The following is a 23,147-nucleotide window of genomic DNA, read 5'->3' as shown; positions in this document are numbered from 1 at the left end:
ATTACTGGTTTTGTTGGGCAGATTCTTGATGAATAATACTCTGAACAGTGAGGAAGTTCTGTTAGTCTTTAAATTGCTCCTTGAAACCGGGAACAAAGGCAATGCTGGTTGCTCTGAGCTAGACCTGCCACGTGCTTTCATGCATCTTTCAAAGAATGTTCTGCACTGTGCTCATAGGTCTCAGTGGAGATCATTGTCCCAGAGCCTGCCCAGCTCCCAGGACAGTGCTCTGCCTGTACTCAAAGGTTGAGTTTGACTTTCCAGGTATCAGGACATCACACATTCCATCCATTTGGCTCGGAAACAGAACTTGGGCCTCAAATCTTGTGATGGTAACCAGGAGCTGCTGAACTACCTCCGGAGTGATCTGATTGAAGTTGCAACGCGGCTGCAGAAGGGAGGCCTGGGATACATTGATGTGACACCAGAATATGAAGCAAAAGTGAGTGAACAGACAGAGTACTGAACAAGACAAGTGTGAGACGATATTTTCTGTGGAAGGTCTTCAGTCTTTTTTTCTCCTCAGAACAGAGGAGCAGGAAATCAGTTTTCTCATTTGTCCTTTAAACATTAATTTTTTTAAGATTACAGAGCTGTTGCCTTTGAGGGGTAGGTGGGTCATAATGTTGGAGCTGAGTGCCCTGTTCCCATGTTTTCATGACAGATTTCTTTATGGAGCAGAACTCCATAGCTGATTTTTATCTTCTATATCAAAGCCAGCATGTCTTGTTGAGACAGCAGCAATATGCTGATTCCATAACCAGGTGTGGCAGGTAACCACACTGCATTAGATACCACGGGTGTCTATTTGCAGACCCGCTTCAAGTAGCAGAGAGAGTAATATCCAGCTGTTATGGGGTACTACACTCTTCCCCCAACAGGTGTACTCACTGGAAAGCCTGAAGGATTTTGGAGAGTGTGTGATTGCGCTCCAGGCTGGTGTTGTTAAGAAGTTTCTGCAAGGTTTTATGGCCCCGAAGCAGAAGAGAAGGAAGCATCAAGGAGAGGATTACATTGCCAAGGCTGAGGAGATAGATGAAGACAAGAAAATGGCAGAAGAAGCCAAGGTATTATTCACCTCAGGGTTCTGTTTTGGTCTTGCAGTAGAACTCTTTGAGCAGTAGCAGTACATTTCAAGGGGTACTAAATCTTGAGCAAATTCCTCCCATTTCATATTTGTAGTTGAGTGTGTTTGGTGTTTGTGGGGCCAGGTGTACCATGTTTATTTTGAGGAGTAAAGGTATGGGGAAAATAAAAATAATAGTGAGAAGTTACTTAATTTTCTCTCTGTGAATAGGAAATGGGTCAAGTTCCCTCCATACAGTTCTGCTTAAATAAAAGTACATTATGGAGCATTTTCATAGAACTTAATAGGAATTGTGTCTGTCAGAGAGAATTGAAGGTGCTTTGATCCCCAAAGAGGAGAGACATGTCGAGGTTCTGGTGACTTCAAGGGAGTGAGATTCAGATAAATACCACATTAGGCAAAGGGAGATACAATTTGTTGGATGTGTGGAGGCACTTGTGGAGATGACTGGGCAAACAAGCTGCATGTGCCTCCAGGAGAAAAGTGGTATTGTGGGTCTAAATACATATCCCTCCTAATAAAAGGGATGGAGAGGGGCTGCAGAGGACTGGGAACGGTACTGCAGGCACTTGTGCTGCACCAGTGTTACACCCTAACAGGGGTACTTATATTCAGGGGTAGTTTTTATGCACTAAGTTGAACAGGACATTAATGCCCCGTGACAAAACTTTCCCCAGTGCCCTCAGCTCTGCCCTGACTGATCACTGACTTCAGCAGAGGCAACAATATCAGAATTGGATCAGCAGAAGTACTTGAAAGTCCCAACTTCAAAAGAAAAGAATATTTCTTCATGTGTGTTTACCTGAAGGGAGCAGGCAAGAAAGGTGGAGAGAGACTAATTTACAAGAGCATGTAGTGACAGGACAAGAGGGAATGACTTCACACTGGTAGAGAGAGGGGTAAGAGTTGATGTTAGGAAGAAATTTTTCCCTGTAAGAGTGGTAAGGCCCTGGTACAGGTTGCCCAGATAAGCTGTGGCTGCCCCTTCCATGGAAGTGTTCCAGGCCAGGTTGGATGGGGAGTGGAACAGCCTAATCTAGTGGTAGCTGTCCTTTCCTATGGCAAGGGCTTGGAATGAGATGATCTTTAAAGTCCCTTCCAGTACAAATCTTTCTGGGTACTTTTCTGCTGTGGATCTCTGTGGTTTTTTTTAAAGCTCCTGTCAGTATATGCTGAACTTTTGTTTAAAACATCAGGTCTTTTCTGAGCTGTGCCATTGCTGTGTTAGCAGGATAATTTGGATAGGCAATAGAAATTTTCACATTCCTCAGTTGTCCTGAAGTATTAAAACTTTGCTAATTTTGAATCTTCCATCCTAAGTGCAAGGGTAATGGGAGGATGCTGTATCGACTGCTGTAAAAATTGGTGAGGTCTGAGGCAGAAAGTGCTTGGATTAGCACATTTCCAGTTTCTACAGCAGCACTGTATTGTGCCTTACTCCAGTCTGCCTTAGAGCTCTAACCATGAGGGCTGTAGCTGTTGCACACACTCAGGGTAGCATCAGATTTACTGCAACACAATCCCAATATGTGATTATGCAGGTTTCCCTTCCTTAAGCACTGGCTTTAGTGTCATGCCAGTCTCTCTGGAGCATTTATTTATGCATTGTGGCGCTTACTATTTCATTCAAACTTTTCTAGACCTTCATGGTGGTACAAGCAATGTTCAACTTTTTTGGGGTTGTTTGTTGGTTTGTTTGGTTTGGCAATTTTTTGTTAATCTCAGTTTATCTGGAATAAGCTTTCTTTTTGCCAAAGCAGAAAACTTTCACAGCTGACCTTGAAAGACCAGCTGTAAAAGTTTTTAGATACAGATCTTAGATACAGTTATCTGTTGAAAAACCCTGACTGCCAGCCAGACTGTTCTGAAGAGAAATATTCTGCATAGGCTAATAATTATGAAGCCTTTTGAGCCAAAACTGTACTGAAAGTACATAGTAGGTAAAACAGAGTGTAGCTGCACTGGAAAAACACACTCCATGTAGTTCCAGACTCTAGAGGAAGAATTGTAGCCCTGTGGTATGGCTATGTCTCATTTTCCTGGTGAGAAAGAAGTTACGGCTTAACAGATACCCATTTGCTGACATAATTGTCTGTACTAAGGGTTCCTGCTGGCTCAGCTGCATTGCTGGAGCTCACACTGCTGAGTGGCAAAGGATTGCAGTGAGACCTGACTTGTGGCTGCTCCTGAAAATCAGGCTGGTGCCTCTGGTAGTGCAAACATTCCCGTTTCCGTTGGCAGTAGTATGCTGGACTGTCCCAGAATAGGACAGGGAATATGTGACCTCTTGGCAGTGTGACATTGCATCACAGCAGCATGAGCAGAGTAAAAAACGTGGATGGGTTATCACCCCTGTGACCTGTGTTCAGCAGTCTGTGCAAGGGGAGAGTCAGCCTGCACCTGCAGACAATCCCTAAAGAGCGGTTTCACGACAAAGCAATTTCAGTTTCAGCTCTTCCGAGGAGTTTCAGCTCAGGGTCTGAGGTGAGAGCCTTTGTATCCAGAGGCTTGTCTACCTTTATCAAAGAAGATGTTTTCTATCACTCTGAGGTTGACATATGACTGAGGACTTCTCATTTTATTCTGGGGGTTGCTTTTTACTTGTTTTCCCTGCTAGGTTGCTCCTATCCCGTCAGGAGGGGATTTAAGTAATGTCTTCCAGTCTCCCATTTTGCTTTGCTGGCAGCTGGAACTCCCTTGGTACTGGTGCTGCTCAAATGCCAGAATCTCCTGATGCTTGGGAAGGAAGGCTAGAAATCTGTTAAATTCCACAGACCTGGGGAGAAATATCTCAGCAAAACTTGCCAACAGCTTTTGCAGATTTATCTTGGCCAAGCAGTTACCCAGTATGTTAACAGCAAAACCCATGGAACAGTTCCTTGGAAAATCAATTACACAGTGTCCAAAGCACCTCAACAATATTCTGCAAAGAAAGAGCGCAAAGCTGTGTAACCTCCACAGTGGGCTGGGCAGCTTTCTGTTTGTCTCTGGTGCTTCTCCAGGATCCACACCAGCAGCAGCAGTATGGATCTCGACATTTCAGAACAGTTTGTGTGTTTTTCCAAGCATCTAATATATGCTGTGCTTCCTCAAATTCAGTCAGAGGAGAATGTGCAACTCTGCAAAACTCCTGGGTTTTGTTTGGCTCCCAAATTGCTGTCAGCTGCAGAGTTTAGATTTTCCCATCTGACACTTCACTATTTGTTTTTTCATTCTCCTGGGGTAGAAGAACATTAACTTGAGGCCTGTTATGTTCCTGTCATGTCTGGGCCATTGCCTCGTTGTAGAGCACAGGATTACCACTGGAGAGCGATGTCTCTGGATAACTTCTGTCCTGCTGTGCATTTCCGATTCATCAAAATGGTATTTCCAAACCTCCTGGGCTGAATGTATGGTTTCCCATTCGTCTTGCTCTGTGCAGATCCTGGCAGGTGCCCTGGTGCAAAGCTCAGCTTTGATGCTGTCACCCTCATTCCCAGTTTCTGGGATTTCAGATAAACTGAGGTCATCCTGTCTCAGGGGAGCAGCTGATTTCATATTTGGGGGGTCCAAATGCCTGTGCAGTGTGATTGTAGCTGGTGGCACAGGGCTCCCTCTGTCACCTGAGCAGCTCAGGGACCACAAGGGTGTTGCTGAGGTCTAGGTGCCTATGTGGTACCCACTGGAGGGCAGCACAGGCCGCTTCAATCCTCCTTCCACTGTGATTACCAGCTGTTCCACATCTTTCATCCCACATTTTAGAGTGCTAGATTTCTGTCTTTTATTTTCTTAGCCTGCTCGTTATTTGGATTAGACCCTCAGAGCAAGAATTCAGTGGAGTTCATGTAGGTTGATTAAGCCTGACCATGAAATACAAAATCGTCGACTGTTATGAACAAACTGTCTGATCTAGGGAGACTGGATATGGATAAACCACAACCAGAACTGCTGAGGTGAAAGAAATACCACAGAAGGAGAGAAATATCAGAGTTGAGCTTTGGTTTTGAATGGTCCCAGCTAAGGAATATAAAAACATCTTTAGACTGAAGGGAGCTGTGTCTGTGAATCGTTGTAAGCTGTTAGGTCTGTCTGCAGGTTGCATCAGCTGTGGAGAAATGGAAGACAGCAATCCGTGAGGCCCAGACCTTCTCCCGTATGCATGTACTGCTGGGGATGCTGGATGCCTGTATCAAGTGGGATATGTCAGCAGAGAATGCCAGATGCAAAGTGTGTCGCAAGAAAGGTACGCATTCCTGCCCACAGAATTCCTGCCTGTGCAACAGTTGGATGCTGTCGCCTCTCTGCTCTGCTTAGGCAATGTAGTCCATGTAGTCTGTCACTCTGACTGTGGCTGTATTTTGAGTTCTGTATATTGGGATTTACAGTCAGCAGCATTGATCTCTCAGAAACATTTGACCCTGACTCCATTAAACCATTCTTACGTAACCAGTACACAGTATTGCAGAGCTGCTATATCCTGAATATTTAGGGTACTTGGACAAAAGTAATCTACAGGTCCTTCTGGGAGCACTTATGCAACTGTCCATTCCCTAGTTTTGTGTTTGGAATGGTCTTTGGGTCTCTGAGCCTTGTCAGTTAATCCTGTCCTTTAGAGAAGTAGCAAGCAAGAAGAGGTTGGGAAGGTTCATATGGGGAAGGTGAGGTGAGATGTTGCTGCTCTGGGGCCAAAGTGGGAGCAGAACTGCTCAATGAACTGGGAAAGTCACCAAACAGGTGACAAGGGGATTCTTTCTCTGTGTGCATTATAGAATGAAGGGCTTTAGAGTCTTCCAGGTGGAGGGTGAAGTAGAAGGGATCAGCAGAGATGGGATGCTGATACTTGTTCTGCCATAACCTCTCTTGTTGGATGGGAGCCTGGAGGAAAGAGCCTGGTGGTACATTCTGCCTCACCACTTTTATATTTGCTGAAACTATAGTGGGAAATGAGGGCAGGCAGATCTCGGGGGACTGCTGGGCAACTTTTGTTTGCCACAAGGCTTTGCCATCCATCCCTTCAGAAAAATAAGGACTGAACTGGTGCAAAATCTGCCTTCACAGCAGAACCTCAGCGGTATTCCAAAGCAGTGCCAAAAACTATCCTACCTGCTGTTGAGAGGAGTTTCTAGGCAAAAGTAAGGAGGGGCTCACCTGAGACTAACACAATAGTTTCACAGAAATTAAGAACTGGGATGTTAGAGAAAGACAAGCTGGCAAGCCCTCCGCACTTTCTTTTTCCACTTCAGTAAAAGAAAGCTGGCTCAGGATTGTTTCCCTGTTTCCCTTCATCAGTGGGAAGTACAGAGAGTGACTAGTCCTGCTGCATACTGATTTTCAGTGTAGCCTTGTTACCCTGAGTAGAAAGAAGATACCATGTAGGTTAACTAGACTAAACATAAAACAAGAATAGCTCCATTTATAGCTTACAGCTCTGGGGCCGTATTTGCAGCAAACTTCTCTTTCCCCGTGTTTATCTGGGTGTGGAGTGTCTTTGGAAGACTTCTATCTTTACCTCCAATGCAGTCTTCGCAGGGCAAGGGACTTTGCATTGGTTTTGTTTTTAAATGCTGCTGTTTATAAATACAGTGGTGGGACAGAAAAAAGGATGCCCAAGGAAGACCATCAGAGAAAGGGTCCTTGCCCTCAGAAGGGACTCTGCATCTTTCTCTTGGTTAGTCCTGCCTTCCAGCTCTGCAGCAGCTTCTGCCTCTTGGGTTGAGTGAGGACGTGGCCATGTAACAAGTGAGCTGCACTTTCCTAGGTGAGGATGACAAGCTGATCCTGTGTGATGAGTGTAACAAAGCCTTCCACCTCTTCTGCCTGCGGCCAGCACTCTATGAGATCCCAGATGGGGAATGGCAGTGCCCAGCGTGCCAGCCTTCAACAGCCCGGCGCAGCTCACGAGGCAGGTGAGTGACCTTCTTGCCCACAGCCTTGTCACACCACAGTCCTGGCCTCTTTTCACAAGACCCAAATCAGACTGGACCAAAGCCCCTTTAAAAGGGTTAAAGTAGCCCAGTTAAAGCAGCACCAGAATAGAAGAAAAGCAGTTTCAGGACATAAGTTTAGCACACCTGTGTTGTACTTGCATTGCAGTACTGTGTTGCATTGCAGGTTCATGAGTTCCAATTAATAACTTGTCCTAGTTTGAAGGACAGGTGTCTGCTGATAAAGGCAGAAGTTTTCTTTTGAAATAGACACTTTAATTCCACTCCCCCCCAAGTATTATAATTGTATGAATCAAGGACTCTGAGGCAGAGATAAGGGGGTAGGAATAACAGCTCTTTTACTAATATATCCAACCGTACGAGCAGAAACAACAGCAATTGTTAAAATTACCAACAAGACAGAACAGATAACTCAGTCCCAGTCCTTTCTTTAGCTGCAGGCACACTCTCTCTGCACTTGGTCCCGGTGCTCCAGACGGCCAAAGCCCAACAGCTGCAGAGAAGCGGGCGGGAGGGGGCGGCAGCGGCCACGCCGGTCTCAGGTGGGAACGGGCTGGAGAGGGCAGCTTCTCACTCACCGTTTGTGTCCAGGGGATTAGCTGTGTCCTCAGAGGTAGGAGGCCGGAACGGGGCAGTGCAGGGCAGGTGACCGCAGACCGTCTGGCTCTCCTGTGTTTGCCGCGTGGTTGCAGGGGGGGCGGGGTACTCCTCCGAGCTCGCCGAAAACACCGGTCACCCCTCCAGAAGCCGCTCCCACCTACTCCTTTTGTCTAGAGTCAAAGGTTGTCAAAGGTTCTGGGTGTAATCCAGCAAGCTCCATTGGCATGATAATGGAGAAAATTCTTTAAATTGACACAGTAATAGAAAAACACTCAACCCCCAACAAACTTTGGCTTGAAAATGAAAACGTGCAAAACACCCACCAAAATTAGCTGCACTAGGGATTGTTATTTCCTTTGAGCAGCTGGTTGAGTTGTTTCTTCATGTAGTTGGTGGCTGCAATTTTGTGGGTCCCTGGGCTGGGTTACTGGAGTGTTCTTGTAAGTTAGAGCAGACATTACTCCAGGCTGCAGCTCAGTCCCTACTTTGCTACAACAAAAGCCAGGCTACAAAATGCCATTCTAATGATTTTCTGTACCTCATAACCTTAGCAAGACAGGAGCACTTTATAATGTGACAAAGGGAATGTGGTTTGGGGAGGTGTGGCAGATATGAGTAGTTGCCTCCTGACAGCAGGGGCTTGGATTGGTTTTTTGAGTTGCAAGCTGGAACTTAAGCATTTTACTGTATGTGTGCTTTGCTGGTGTTGACTGTGCTGCATCTCTGTCATGTTTATCAGTGAGGTGAGGCTGTTGAGTGGCACCTGATGCAGAAGCAGCCAGCAGATCCTCCCTGACAGAGCAGCAGCACAATAGAGGTGTGCCAGCCAGTACTGTGCAGGTGGTGTATGGCCTTAAAAGTATTACTCCCTGGACACCGTTTAAGAGTTCCTCAGGCTTGTATAGAAATGACAGGGCATAAAGGCAGCTGTTGTAGCCTGAGTTCATAGTTACTTTGATGTGTCAGAGTCACCTGCAAGCTGCTCAGCTCCTGGCCCAGAGCCATCAGATGGGGAGCACCTGTCCTGTTATCTGCTTTCTGCTCTTGTCTTTCTGGCTGAGATAATGAATGTCAGCCTGGCAGGTCTTTTACCTTCCATGCTTTGGAAGTTTTATTCCTTTTATTGCTCAAGATCCTCTGTATCCAGGGGATTTAGACTCCCACAGCAGCTTTGCCTGTGTCCTCTTTTGCCTGTGCATGGTGATCTGAATGAGACCTCACCTGCAGTGCTCCCTCTAGCTCAGGGATCCCCAGCACAGGAAGGATGTCGACATCTTGGAGCAAGTCAAGAGGAAGCCACCTAGTTGATATGAGGGATGGAGCATCTCTGCAGTGAGGGAAGGCTGAGAGAGTTGGGATTGTTCAGCCTGGAAAAGAGAGGGCTTTGGGGTGACCTAATTGCAGCTTTCTAGTACCTGAAGGGAGCCCGCAAAAAAAGGAGAGACTGTTTACAAGGAGGAATGGCTTCCTTGATATTCTTGGCAGAAGGCAGGGTTAAATTGCATATTGATTGGGAAGAGATTCTCTGCTGTGAGGGTGATGAAGCCCTGGTACAGATTGCCCAGAGAAGCTGTGACTGCTCCATCTCTGGAAGTGAACCTGGTCTAGTGAGAGGTGTCCCCTGCCCATGGCTGGGGGACCAGAGCAAGGTGGGCTTTAAGGGCTCTTCTAACCCAGACCATTCTGTGGTACTGTGAATGATTGAACAGACACAGGTGAGAAGCCAGAATGTGCTGGGCAGGGATTCTATGTGGCTTCTGACTTCAGCACATGAGGAGCCTGACCTTCTGTTCATCAATCTGTTTCCTTTAGTACAGGGAAGATATTCCAGCAGGAGAAAGTGCCCCTGTTGAAACTCTTTAGGCTGGGCCTGCAGACCTTGGAAAATAGCAAATTGTCCTCTCAGGAAGGAGTAATTGCAGAGCAATCACAGTCTTAAAATCCCCTGCCCCATGGTCATGGTACCTAGAATACCAAAAACTACCCAGATCCAGCTCTTGGGAATTTCCAGCTCAGATGTTTAGCTGGGGAAGTACCCAATATTCTGGAATACAGCAAACTGCTTTGGGCTGAGCCTGGTGTTTGTTGTATAGCCCAAACTGTACCAGGGCCCCTGGGGCCACTGATGCCGAGGCTCTTGTACCACAAACATGTATATCTGCCTTGTTCTAGGAACTATGCAGAGGATTCTTCTGAAGATGAAGGTGAAGAAAGTGAGGAAGCTTCTGATGAACCAGATGCTGAGGAGGAAGAGGAGGAAGAAGATGACTATGAAGTTGCTGGACTAAAATGTAAGGCTTTGATATGTAGTGGAATAACAGAAAAAAGTAACTCTCCTGCCTGAAATAATGATCCTCTTTGGGTATTGTGCTTTTCCTCATGCAGAGCAGGTGTAAGCCTGAGAGATGTCCCAGGGGAAGGCTGTGGCTGTGCTGTGGTTACCTGGGGAGCTGGAGTAAACCCTTGGCCATTTGTGATGGGGTCAGCACTAGCAAAGATTGAAACTTCTCACTGCCCAGTCACTCCCTGAGGACACTGATGAAACTCTTTGGAGGGCTGAGAGGGGTCAGTAGAGTGGGTTGGCAGGGTCACAGAGCCTGCAGATTGGTGGCAGCACCATCAGTTCTTGGGATTGTCAGTCTCTGCACCTACAGGATTTGTTGTACATTGGAAGCTGTTTAAATGCTTATGGGAACTCTCACCACAGCCCTCTCTCTTTTCTTTTTCCCACCAGTTCATAACCCCTTGAGTGCAGGACTTCTAGTGATTTGGCAAGGAGGCGTTTTGAAATAGGAGGACTAGCACTTCCTCTCTTTATTCCAGTGGAAAGGCACAGTGCTCCAGGTGTAGTGTAGCCTGAACCACCAGCACCCTTTTGCATACAGAGACCACTTGGGATGCATAGAGCATTCTTGGGCAGTTGGGAGGACTAAAAGACTGTTTTCTAGACTCCTCAATGTCTGCTTCTTCACCTAAACCCACTTCGGTTTTAGGGGAGTTTGATTCAGTCTCAGTTGGGCAACTTTGTGCACTGAAAAACTCGGTCTGGGAATGGCACACTGCCGGCATTTGCTTTCTGTCAAACCATCTTTGACTGACATAACATTAACTGCAGGTTGTCTTAAGCAGGACAGATGGAATCCGGAGACTGGTACTCAGAGGATTATCCCATGTTCTTTTGAGGATTTCTATCCAGGCCTGAGCCTTCCCTTACTTTATTCTGGTTTCAGGGAGGATCGCTGATACCACTGATACCAAGCTATGCACACTGCTTGTTGTCCTGCGGCATATCCATGTCCACACTTGGAGTGTGTTCGGCCTGTGTTGCATGGCCAAGGCAGGAGCTGAGCCAAGCTTCCCAAACAATAGCAAAAGAGGGCTACAGTCACTAAAAATAAAGTGCTAAATGCAACCCCTGGCTTTAGAGAGCATTAACATGGAAAGGTCACTGTGGAAAACTTTTGTTTTAATAGAGAAGTCACATTGATCCTCATGGCGTTTATCCTGAGGGATCTAACCTAGAATGTTGGATTGTCAGACATTTAGCACGTGCTGCACGCTTGACACACAAGTGGAGTGACAGCAGGCGGACGTCCTACGGACCCGCTGCACGCCCAGCATGGGGGGCCCAGCATGATGATTTATGGGACAGGGCTGGATCAGAGGCTGCAGCTGAGGTATCCAGTGTGCTGGATACAGCTTGCTCAAGGACTTGGGATCAGGTGGAAGGGGTTTGACTTGGGAAGGCAAACACATTCTCCTCGTACAGAGGGTCATGGGAGAAACTTAAGACAAGGGAGTGCGTCAGCATGCTTGTGTTACCACCAGCGTGGATCTCTGAGAGGCAGCCTCACACGGACAAGTGCCTTTCTGGAGGATGTAATGTGGCAGCCCTGGTCTTGGGGAATAAAATCGCATTGTTTCCCACTTGCAGCACATGGAGCAGCTCCCCAGCTGCTGTAATTTGACACTCCCCCTGTACACAGTTCCTTTCTCAGGAGGGCTTACCAGCTAGCTTATCCCACTGTGTGGGCCGCTTGGAAAAGCACCCATCCCCAAAACTGTGAGGAGCAAATGGGCAGCAGGAATCTGAGGAAACTCCAGGTTTCTGCTCCCAGTGCTTTCAGAGAGTACATTGCAGTGCTGTTTGAGACACCTGTCTGTCCTTGCATTGCTTCCCTACCTCTCCCTCAAGCCTTGATGTGTTGGGGTCTCATGGTGCTACAGGCAGTCGGGTTTGCTGTGACCTGCAGTGGGTGATCCAGGAGCTCCCATGTGTCCCTCGGAGCTTGAGGATCTGCTGTGTGTGGTTACCCTTTTAGCAGCAGGTTGTTGCTAGCCATGGCCTCTTCAGGCAAGAGGTGATGACCCACAGATCTCCTCTGGAGAAGGTGTGAGAGTGCAGCTGAGGTGGGGCTGGGGTGGTCCTGGGGCTCACCAGCCTGAATGAGGCTCAGCCTGGTGTGGGAGGCAAAGGGCTGGTGGTGTCTGCTCCCAGGTGCACCCAGGCCTCTAAAGCCCATGGCTTATCTCTTTCAGTGAGGCCCAGAAAGGCAGCCCGGGGCAAGCAGGGCTCCATGGATTCCTCAAGGCAGGGAAGGCACCAGAGGAAGAAGCAGATGCTGCACCCTGCACGGGGACCCCGGCAGCGCACAGCACCTGTCAACGGTGCAGACATCGATGAGCTGGTAAGAGCGAAATCGCTCCCTGGAGACTGCTCACATCATGAGTTATAAACCAAACAGGTGGCATGCTTCCTCCCATCCCTTCGCAGAGAAATGCCCTGAATCCTAGTGAAAGCCTGAACTGGGCTGGGTTAACAAAGGAGACATCTTCTTAAGGGCCTGCTGCAGATGGAGCACAGATATGCCAGGCATCCCTCCCCAGCCGCTTTCACACATTGTCCCCTTGAGCAGAAGGCAGTCTGCAGCTTGTTAAAGGGTTTTAAATAGTATCCATATGTCTCTGCAGAGAGGTGGGGGAACTGAAGGGTTCCTGGATGGCCAGGGAATGCCAGCAATGCTGGACCCTTGCTCCCCAGCCTTGGCCGTTTTCTGACAGTTGTTGTCCGTATGGTCACTCCTCAACTTCCAGGACATAATTTAGCTGGTTTAGGTTTCACTTGATATTTAAATAATAAAACCATAGGCTCCTGTGCCGAGCAGTCTGTGTGTGCTGGGTGGGGGGAGCTGCAGTGACTGTCTCTGGGGACCAACACACCATAGGGGATACGTGAGGATACTGCAGCCCCACATCACAACACCCTGCAGATCTGCTGTCTGTCTCATGACCAGCACTAGTGGTGCTGGTGTGTCCTGTCACTCTCCTTGCTCATGGTCTGTTGGCTCACTGCTGCTCAGACTAGGTCTAGCAGACTGGCTTGTGATCTGTGTTACACACTGGAGGGCAAGCAAGCCCAGGATAGGCACCTACAGCCAGCACAGAGGAATATTCCAGCGGGGAAAATCTTACTGGAACAGCACACTGACTCTGCCAGGATTTTTCATTTGTCCTGGGAAGAGACCAAAGCTGGGTCAGAATAGTGAGTACCCTCTGCTGTGGAGACTTCCTGTCATTCAATGTTTCCTCAGCAGTGATGTCCCATGAGCTATACTCTGGGAGCTATGGGGATGTCACCATGCTGGGTGTGACCTGTGCTGGGTCCCTGGGCACATGACTGACCTTGTGCTGAGCCTGTGCAGGGACGGCACCAGCTGCTCCCTGGGATTTAAAATGGCACGGTCAGCTCTGCCAGGGCAGAGCGGCAGCACAAGTGCTTCTCCGTCTGCCTCCCATGCTGCCTACTACAAGCTCAAGAGAAGGCAGGGAGAGGGAATTCACATTCTCCATTTGCTGGCATTTTTGGCTGCTTGTTGTGGCCATATTGTCTTTGAACTTATTTTGAAGAAGCCACCTGCCACCAAAGGAGAGCTGGGCAGTTTGTGAGCTCTTCCCACCAAGCTCCTGAATGGGACTGCTGTCCTGAACCCAAGCGGCTGCTGCATGTCATAATCACAGAATGGCCTGGTTTGGAAGGGGTCCTAAATGCATCTCATTCCAATCCCTCTGCCATGGGCTGGGACACTTTCCACTAGACCAGGTTGCTCCAAGCCCTGTCCAGCCTGTCATTGAATGCTTCCAGGGACAGGGCAGCCTCAACTCCTCTGGGGAGCCAATGCCAGCCCCTCACCACGTTCAGAGGGAATAAATGTCCTGGCTGTGCTAAGAACTAGCTCCTTTGGCGTCAGGGCTGTTTGCTGAACCCCAAAGCCTGTAGCAGTTCCCTCCTTTTACCAGCACCCTTTGTATGGACAGGTCCTTCAGACAAAGAGAACAGCACGTCGTCAGAACCTCGAGCTCCAGAAGTGTGAGGAGATCCTCAGCAAGCTGATCAAGTACCGCTTCAGCTGGCCCTTCAGGTGAGGGCAAGTGGCATACTCCTCTGTGGGCAGGACTGGCTGCAGGCAGTGTGGGGGTATGGGCTGGCTGTGGTGCTGCTGCAGAAGAAGCCACCATGTTCTCAGTCTTCTGCTGGACTGAAGATGTGGTGCCCTTCTGAGGTGGCAGATAAGGGGCTGATGCAGGAGGTAGGTGTTCTCTGCTATCCCCAGGATTTTTGGAGCACTGAGATGCTTTGAGTGAGGGAAGGTATGGACCTTCCCTGTGCCTGAACCAGCTCCCTGGGCTCCTGTACTTCCCATTCCCATGCCATAGGGCTGATGTATCTCTAACACGGTCGAGATATTGCTTGGGCTTGTTGCAGCACTGTGGGGCTACAGGTCAGGGGTGCCACAGGGGAAAAGGGGTGGGGGGACCCCACTTCTCTGGTGTAGTGGTGCCAGGTTTGGCATTCCCTTCCTATCCCTGTGGCCCTTCCTTTGACAGGGAGCCAGTGACTACGGAGGAAGCTGAAGACTACTTTGAGGTCATCAGCAACCCCATGGACTTCCAGACTATGCAGAGCAAGTGCTCTTGTGGCAATTACCGCTCTGTGCAGGAGTTCCTCTCTGACATGAAGCAGGTGTTCTCCAATGCTGAGCGCTACAACCAGAATGGGAGTCACGTACTGTCCTGCCTGGAGAAGACAGAGCAGTGTTTGATTGACATGGTGCACAAACACCTGCCAGGCCACACGTATGCACGCAGGAAACGCAAGCAGCTCTCTGCCAGGTGCCAGGGACTGGAGGAGCAGGAAGGGGACAGTGAGTCGGAGCCCCTTGATCATTCCCGGGGGCGGAAAAGGAAGAAATGAGGGATGGGGAGATTTAGAACTGGAGCAGGCCTTCTGGTGCTGCCAGGCAGTTGGATGGGTTGTCTGGAGGGAGCTGAGAAGCAGCAGGCACTTCTCTATTAATCCAGCCTTCCCTTGGGCCCATCTTAGTTTTAATTTTTCTGCAATTTCCTCAAGTATTTGGTCATCCATTGAGTGGCAATGACTTAATGCTTCCTCCAAAATCCACAAAGTTCTTCATGAGTCTGTCCTTCCAGGAGGGGAAGGTGGGAGAGCCTGGCCAAGCTTGGCTGGGCAGAGGAGCACCAACCTGCTCCAGCTCAGGCAGTTGGTTTCCTGGAATGAATTGCTTCCTTGCCTCTGCAAGCAGCTGGAGCGTAGCGGGACTGTCTGCTGCCAGTCATAAGCACACCAGCCTCAAGCTAGTGCTGGGGGAGATCGTGTTGCTCCATAGAAGGACTGGGTGCCACCAGGCCAATGGGCTACTCGGGATTGTATGTATATATTTATATGGTGTTAATTCTAAGCCCCAGTTCCAGGCTGCATGGGGCAAGCAAGCACTTAGGTGTACCACGGTCCGGCTTTCACCAGCATCCCAACACCACTGCTCCGAGGTGCTCCTGCTTTCCCCTCTCCTTAGGGAGAAATCCCTGGAGGTGTCAGTCCAAGGAAGGTTCTGAGCTCAGCTCCCCACCTGTACACACCAAGAGGAGGCGTCATGCAGACATTTGGATGCCCCAAGTGCCAGCAGCAAACTGGAGAGTATGGGTGTCTGCACAGCCCAAGGAGAGCTCCAAGGCCAGGGGAGCAGCAGAAACGTGCTGTGTAACTTTTTAAATTAATTTTTTAGTTGAAAGTGGCTTGTTTCTAGCTGTGATCTTGTACAAAGAACACCTGTAAGATACCCTTGTCTTGCTTTGGCACATGTACAGTTTATACAAAATCGTGTTTGCTTTATATTTTGCCCCTCTTTAAAACTCATTTTCCTGCCAGTAGCAGGAGTTACATCAGGGGACTTTGGGGGTGGGAGAGGGGGAACCCAGTCCCTGCCAGCCACACACTTACGACATTTTGTAGTAACACTCTTGTTCCTGTGCCATAGCCCGGCGCCAGCTCCTGCTGTCCCAGATGCTGACTTTTCCCTAAGAAAAGGGTTTGTTTTCTCATTCTCTCTTCCTCTCCATCATGACAGGTTTGGATCATACAATCAGGGCTTGAACTTCTATCCCAGAATTGTTTGATTTTGAATAAACGGGCCATGGGGCCATTCAGTGCTGGTTTTGTAACAGAAAAGCAGAAGCAGCTGTTGTAGCTCCTGGGATTTGAGAAGAAAAGAATCATCAATTACAAATTGCAGCCCAGTTTTATGAACATTTCAGGTTTGGGGTTTTTTTAAACAGGTACTTGTTTTCAGTTCTGGACTGTCAATGACTGCAGATGAGGCAAGTTCTGGCCCCTTCCCTCTCCTTAGCCTTACTCCCTGCCCCACCGAATAGCACTGACATTTGTATCTCACACGTCCCTTCAGAAGCTGTTTTGTCTTGTTTCCTAGAGAACATTTCCTTCAGGTCCTACACGATGGAACCTTTGGAACTGCACGTTTTCTAAAAATCATCGTCATTTGGGGGGGAGGAGGTTTCTGCGAAGGGCTGTACTTGTAATAAATTGGAAACTTAACAATAAACATTATGTACTTGTGTTTCTAAACATGGCTTGTGTGAGTTCTTTGAGGGTCCCTGTTTTGGTCTGAGATGGCTCTCCTCTGCCTTTGCAGAGCCACCACTGGAGCTGTGGAGTAAAGGTAGGGTGAGTCAGGATCACATCAGCTTCTGGGACTGTGCTGGTGTGTTGTCACCCTCCCCAGGGACAAGGAATAGAGCTGTGCTCTGCCTGCCTCTGGGGTGGGGAGCAATCCTTGTTCCTTGTCCTCTGCAGGGTGCCAGTGTGACACTTGTCCTGTTCTATTCAGAGTGGCACTGAGTACCCCTGGAGGGACTGCAAAAGGTGATGAGCTGGGATGTCTCTGCTCTTTCACCCCAGTGGGGCCTGGCTGCCCCCAAAGCCTCTTCTCTCATGTTGGGGTGTGTTTTGCAACCCGAGCCCTGCTTGCAAGTAAGGATATTTGCTGCTGTGTCCCAGGCCCCCATCCTGATCTCCAGCAGCCCAGCAGGGACACTGGGAGCTCTGAGGGCAGCACAGCTGGAGCAGTGATGCACCAATGCTCATAACAGTCCACAGCTGTGACAAAGGGTTTGGCCAAAGCTTTGCTTGTTTTTGCTGGGAGGATGAGAGTTCCTGGGTGTCTTCATCCTGCTCCTCGCTCCGGATCTGATCTGGGAGTGTTCCAGCCAGGCCCCATACTGCTGGGCAGGGAAATCCATATGGGTTTGAGGGCTTGATGGCTCTTGGCAATGGGCAGATGCTGGTCTCCCTGGAGAAGCCTTATCCCCTCTCCACAGGACCTGGTTTGGCTTGCTGGCCATGCAACAGGACCTGGGTGAATCTGAGTGACTCCAGCTGGGACATGTCCAGGCCTCGGCATGGAGATATCACAGCAGCATCTGCTCCAAGACCTTTTTGGAGACTTGCTTTTTATAGCAGCCCCTCCATGGCCTCAGTGTCCTGTGCAGGGCTATAAATAGCTGTTCTCACACCTGGCAGGGCAGTGTGGGGGCTTGGTGGGCAGCCGGGGCCCTGCTACCACCATCATCAGCCCTGCTGCACCTGCTGCCTGCAACAAACCCCAGGGGCTCCTATGATCGTTGGAGTTCCAGCCTTGGGAAAATGAGACACAACTTTGGCCCCCCCCAGGATTCCTCATGGCTTAATTCTTAATCATTAATTATTATTCTGGGTAATGGAGTTTTTAGCACCTTCCCAGAGCACAGTGGCTTTTCTTCTGCTACTCAAAACTGGAGGGAGTGTCCATCCATGTGAGGGTGGATAAACTCCATAGCTCAGCAAGTGCCAGGACTTGCAAGACCACTTCTTCCTGATCCATGCTGAGCTGGACCAGGATCTCAGGGTGTCCTGGCCCCATTCTCACCCAGCTGGCAGCCCCAATTCACCCTCTGCAGCCATCCCAAGCCAGGTATTGCCCTGTGGGGCCTGAGCAGTGCTGAGCCCCATTTGTCTCTTGCTGGGGCTTTACTGGTGTTTGGTGCCCTTGGAGCTGCTCTGAGGAGGATGGAGATGGGATGCAGGGATGAACTTAGGAGTGGGGGTGTACAGAGGGAGCCTGAGTCCCATAGCATGGGATGAAAGAAGCTGTGACTGGGCCAGTCCTTCCATGTGACAGCTCTGCTTTGCAACAGGCTCAGTGGAACCATGGCCATGCTCAGCTCTCAGGACTGGCAGCCTCCAGTGGAGCCAGCCGGGCTGCTGGGGCCGACAGTGGGCAGTGGTGGGTGCCGGTGGCCCCTGGCAGGCCCGATATCAGGGGCCCGTTGGGACAGGTTATCTGGATGAGAGTTCCTTGGCAAGCGCTGGCTGCTCAAGGGCAGCCTGTCCCCAGGGGTGCCGCCAGCCGGGCACCAGCTCTGGGCTGTGTGCCTGGTGCACGAGGTGAACCGAGCTGGCTCTGGGCTTAACACCCGGGCAGAACACAGGGAGAACACGTGGCCCTGTGCCCCCTTTCCAGGCAGCCCCTGCCCAGAGCCATGCCCCGCTCCCCAGCTGGACTTTGGAGCCTGTCCCGCAGCCAATATTGACTCTCCTGCCCCAGGTCACGGCCCTTTTCTCTGCCCAAAACAAGCTTTCCTGTGTCAGCCAAGGGAGCTCCGGAGGCTGCAGCCCACCAGTGCTGGGGCTAGGTAGGGTCCCTACCCTCGCATCATCATCACCACCAGCCTGGAGAAGAGGCTGGATGCCCACCAGCACAGCCAGGGGTACCCAAATCTGGTGAGACACCCTCGGTGTCCCGCCAGCAACACAACATGGGCACTTGGGGACTCCTTCACACCTCGTCCACCACACCAGTTCCTGGGGGAGGAAAAGGCTTTTCTCAGCTCAGTGACCCAACTTCTCCTGCCTTCCCAGCATCAGGAGGGTGGCAGGGAGCAGATTAAAGGTGTTCACGACATCAATCCCAGCATCCTGGCACAGCTTGATGGTGGGTGAGGGGCCCCAACCCTAGCCCCTGCCCCCACTCCAGCTGTGGAGGCAGGTGGGGAATCTTGCCCCTGTCCTCCAGCCATAGTTTGACAGTCTGGACTCTAAGGCTTTCATCAAATGGGGGCTGAGGGCTGTTGAGGTGAGCAGTGGGTGCCAGGTTGAGTGCTGGAGAGGGTCTGTTGCTGAATTGTTGCTCCCTGGACAAAGGTCGACCCTCCCTGGGGTCCAGCGCTGCCAAGCCTGCAGGCTGGCTAATTAGATGATGGACAAGTCTAAGCATCAGTAGAGCTGTGTTGCCCCTACAGGTCCTGCCTGCCACAGCCCCTGCGCTGCCTATGCCCCTGACACAGACCCCTGTTCACTTCTCTTCCTTAGCACTGGGAACCCCTGGCACATCCATGGGGACAGCCAGGCAAAACAGCCCCACCAAACACCTGCAGATGTGAGCTGGCCCCTGCCAGCACCTCAGGATGTCTCAGGGAAGAGTGGGCAGTTCCCCTCCTCTGAACCCCTGCAGAGCCACCCTCCTGCCTGCCCTGTGCCCACCAGCCCCGGCTCCCCCAGCCAGCCCCACCAGCAGAGGCTTAAATTTCCCTCCACACAATGGGGAAGGCGAGCTGGGATTGTAACCAGAGCGGGGGATAAATAAAGCTGCCCAGAAGTTTCCATTACCGGCACCTCGGGCTTCTGTGGGGGACATCAAAGCTGAGCCCTCTTTCCCCCAAGGTCCCATGCCCCCAGCCCATCTCCCTGGCCTGCCCCCTTAAAGCCCCTCAGCCTGGCACTGAGGCTCTGGCAGCCGATGGCACTGACACAAATCACTTTCAGGGCATGGAGTGGAAAAGATGATTCGTAAGTGTGACAGCACAGGAAAACCCTCCTCCTCTTCCTCCTCCTCCTCGCTGGGAGGCAGAATCGGCCGCAGAGCAGCCACGGAGGAGAACTGGATGGTACCACACTCCTGCCAGAGACAGAGACACCCCAGCATGGCCTAGCATGGCTGGGACCAAGAGACTGGGGTACGGTCCCATGAGGGACATGAGGGAGCTCTTTAACCCCTGGAATCCCTGCAAACAGCACCAGGCTTGGATCAAATAACACATCCAGGGTTTATTGTTTTTTCCATTCCTCGCAGCTAATGATCAAAAAATTTAAAATAAATTACAGAATTAAATAAACACGGATGGATTATTCCTCTCCCTGCCCCATCCCCACCGTCCCCCAAAGAAAGCGTTAGAAGAGTCACTGGATTTGGCAACAGCAACAACAAAACACCTCTAGGAAAAAGCAGCTACTTGTCAGTGAGTGGTGCTGGGGGATTCTGTAGCCTCACCCCCCCCCTAAATGTGGGAGTGTCCCTCCTGCTGCAACACAGGCCTTGCCCTTGCCCCTTACCCGTGAGGTCACTTTTTCCAGTGGGGGGCAGCCCGTCTCTAGACGTGAGTTGGGTTGTCCAGGTACGGGTCCGTCTTGGTCATGTGCAGCATGACTGTGGGGGCTTTGTAGTGGCAGTGTCCTCCGCCACAGCTGACCCCGCTGCAGGGCTTGCCCCGCGTCCTCATGCCCAGCCGCCTGTTGCACAGGCTCTGCCAGGTCTGCAGCGTTTTAGAACTCCACACCCACACCCCGCTGGTGATGCCCACCACCAGTGACATGAAAATCTTTAGCATGAAGACAGCCACAGTGGGCACCGAGGCCTCAAGGGAGCAGTTGGCGGCACGGCGGCCGGGCAGGCGCAGGCAGCCGTGCTCCAATGCCCGCAGCATCCAGTAATCCATGTTCAGCCGCTCATAGAAGTAGCAGACAATGACACAGGTGGCCGGGACAGTGTAGAGGATGGAGAAGACCCCAATCTTCACCATCAGCTTCTCCAGCTTCTCTGTGTTGGTGCCACCCGTCTTCATGATCTTCCGGATGTGGAAGAGGGCAACAAAGCCAGTGAGGATGAAGGAGGTGCCGATGACCAGGTAGCAGGAGAGTGGAATGAGAACAAAGCCAGTCAGGGCGCTGATGTCCATGCTCCCCACATAGCACATCCCCGTGAGCTCATCCCCCGCCACCTTCCGCATGGTGAGGATGACAATAGTCTTCATGGCTGGGATGCCCCAGGCAGCCATGTGGAAGTAGCTGCTGTGAGCCTCGATGGCCTCGTGTCCCCACTTCTTCCCAGCAGCCAGAAACCAGGTGAGGGTGAGGACAACCCACCAGAGAGAGCTAGCCATACCAAAATAGTAGAGGATGAGGAAGACAATGGTGCAACCTGTGCTCTCCAGCCCCTCCTGTATGATGTAGAGCTCACCATTCTCCCGGTCGCAGGCAATGTTCTCAGCCCCGGCCACAGAGCGGATGATGAAGGCCACAGAGTAGACGTTGTAGCACATGGAGAGGAAAATAATGGGCCTCTCAGGGTACTGGAAGCGGTGGGGATCGAGCAGAAAAGTGAGGACAGTAAAGGCAGTGGAGACGAAGCAGAGGGTGGACCAGACAGCCATCCAGATGAAGGCAAAGTCCTTGTCCTCCCGGGACCAGTATACGTCCACTCCAGGGGAGCACTTGGGTGCGCACGAGAGGCTCTTCTCCACATACTGGAACTTCTCAGGGTTGTCACAAGCCCCCACGCCATTAGGTCCCCGTCCCTCAGTAGTGGTGCCAGGTGGCCAGGGCCGGGGGGCCACGGGCAGCATCCCCTGTCCCTTGTGCGGCTCAGCAGCTGAGGCATTTTCAGGGGCCTCCATGCAGAGGGCATTTGGGTCATTCTTGGTGGGCAACCTGCCACAGTCAAGTGACTCAGGCCAGCCGAAATTGAACTGTTCCATGATGGGGACGCACTTGTGGCGGGCCTGCTCACACATGGGGCGGCAGGCAGGGATGCTGGCGCTCACCTGATCGGTGCACATGGGTGCATAGAGGGAGCAGAGGAAGAAACGCAGGTGAACGTGGCAGCCGTATTCCACCAGCGGGGCGAACTCGTGCAGCTTCAGGGCGGCCTCACGCTGGCTCTCGTGCCCCAGCAGGTTGGGCATGCGGGTCAAGTTGTACCCGATCCCCCGGCACATCGGGATGTCCACGGGCTGGCACCGCGCCGCGCGCCCCCGCGAGCCCTCCAGTCCCGCCAGCTCCAACCCGCGACCGCCCACCCCAAAGTGCCACAGCACCCACAGGGCCACCCGCAGCCGTGCCGCCGCCATCGCCCGCCGCCCGCACCGGCCCCACGGCTGCTACAGCTCCGCCATCGCCCGGCCACGCTACCCCTGCCGCCACGGGGCCGATCGCTGCGGTGCTGGAGGCGCCGGCCCGGGGCAGCCCCCGGCCCCGGCCCCGGCCCCGGCCCCGGCCCCGGCCCGCGCCATGCGGCGGCGGCCCCGCCGAGCGCCCCGCGCCGCCCCGCGCCCGCCGACACCGGCAGCGCCCGCCAAGCGCTCCCGCCCCGCCCCGCCCCGCAGGGCGTGTCCGGGGGCCGGACGGGACGGGGCGGGGCGGGAGGCGGGACCCGCGCTGGGAAGCGGCACCGGGGCTCGGGCGCAGCCCTGGAGCTCCCCGGCACTGGGGACACGCGGGGGGGGGACACGCGATCACAGACACACACACATTGTCAGGTACACACGCGTGCACGAACAGGACATTTACTCAGGTACAGATACACAGTAATTAGCACGTGTTCATGCGCACACACACACTGGCATGCACACGCTGCCACACTTCTACATACATGCATGTGCACACCCTAACCTGCACATGCCCCCACACAGGCGCACACACTATCACACACTAAATGCACCAACATGCATTAACACACACAGACATATCTACACACTGATGTGCACACGCACACGCACACATTAACACTCATGCCCTACAGTGTGCATGTCCATGTACACACACATACATTCACATGCACATGCCCACGCACACATAGACAAGCACAAACACACTAAAACATGCACACACACACACACACACACACACACACACACACACACACATACAGCAAACACACTAACATATGCATGCACATATACTCACAGACAGACAGACACACGTGCGCATCCACACACGCCAGCAGGCCCCGCACACCCACAGGGCCGTGCACCAGCACGAGTGTACACATACACCTGGGCACAGGATCACAGCCACCTCAGGGCTGCCCGGACCCGCCAGGGTCTGCCAGGCCCCCGTGTGCCCGCAGGGTGTG

General features: G+C 51.6%; 2 protein-coding genes across 4 annotated transcripts in view; one reads left to right on the top strand and one right to left on the bottom strand.

Annotated features, from left to right (window-relative positions):
• Window positions 1-16,549, top strand: part of BAZ1B (bromodomain adjacent to zinc finger domain 1B) — a 43,386-nt gene extending 26,837 nt beyond the window's left edge. For 2 of the 3 annotated variants that reach the window (XM_056506587.1, XM_056506588.1), the window contains exons 12-19: window positions 265-442; window positions 882-1,067; window positions 5,162-5,309; window positions 6,825-6,972; window positions 9,784-9,902; window positions 12,151-12,299; window positions 13,927-14,030; window positions 14,497-16,549. In XM_056506587.1, coding sequence (XP_056362562.1) covers window positions 265-442; window positions 882-1,067; window positions 5,162-5,309; window positions 6,825-6,972; window positions 9,784-9,902; window positions 12,151-12,299; window positions 13,927-14,030; window positions 14,497-14,863 — 1,399 coding nt within the window. In that variant the 3' untranslated portion in view covers window positions 14,864-16,549. Of the gene's footprint in view, window positions 1-264; window positions 443-881; window positions 1,068-5,161; window positions 5,310-6,824; window positions 6,973-9,783; window positions 9,903-9,996; window positions 12,120-12,150; window positions 12,300-13,926; window positions 14,031-14,496 lie in introns of those variants that run through there. The other variant, XM_056506589.1, reaches the window with a different exon arrangement.
• Window positions 16,550-20,045: 3,496 nt separating this feature from the next.
• FZD9 (frizzled class receptor 9) lies at window positions 20,046-22,326 on the bottom strand. The gene has a single exon (XM_056506586.1). The coding sequence runs from the start codon at window positions 22,141-22,143 to the stop codon at window positions 20,389-20,391; it is 1,755 nt and encodes a 584-aa protein (XP_056362561.1). The 5' UTR covers window positions 22,144-22,326; the 3' UTR covers window positions 20,046-20,388.
• Between the last annotated feature and the right edge of the window lie 821 nt (window positions 22,327-23,147).

Source organism: Oenanthe melanoleuca, chromosome 19, assembly GCF_029582105.1.
Source record: "Oenanthe melanoleuca isolate GR-GAL-2019-014 chromosome 19, OMel1.0, whole genome shotgun sequence".
NCBI lineage: Eukaryota > Metazoa > Chordata > Aves > Passeriformes > Muscicapidae > Oenanthe > Oenanthe melanoleuca.
This window is presented reverse-complemented; position numbering and strand designations above follow the sequence as displayed.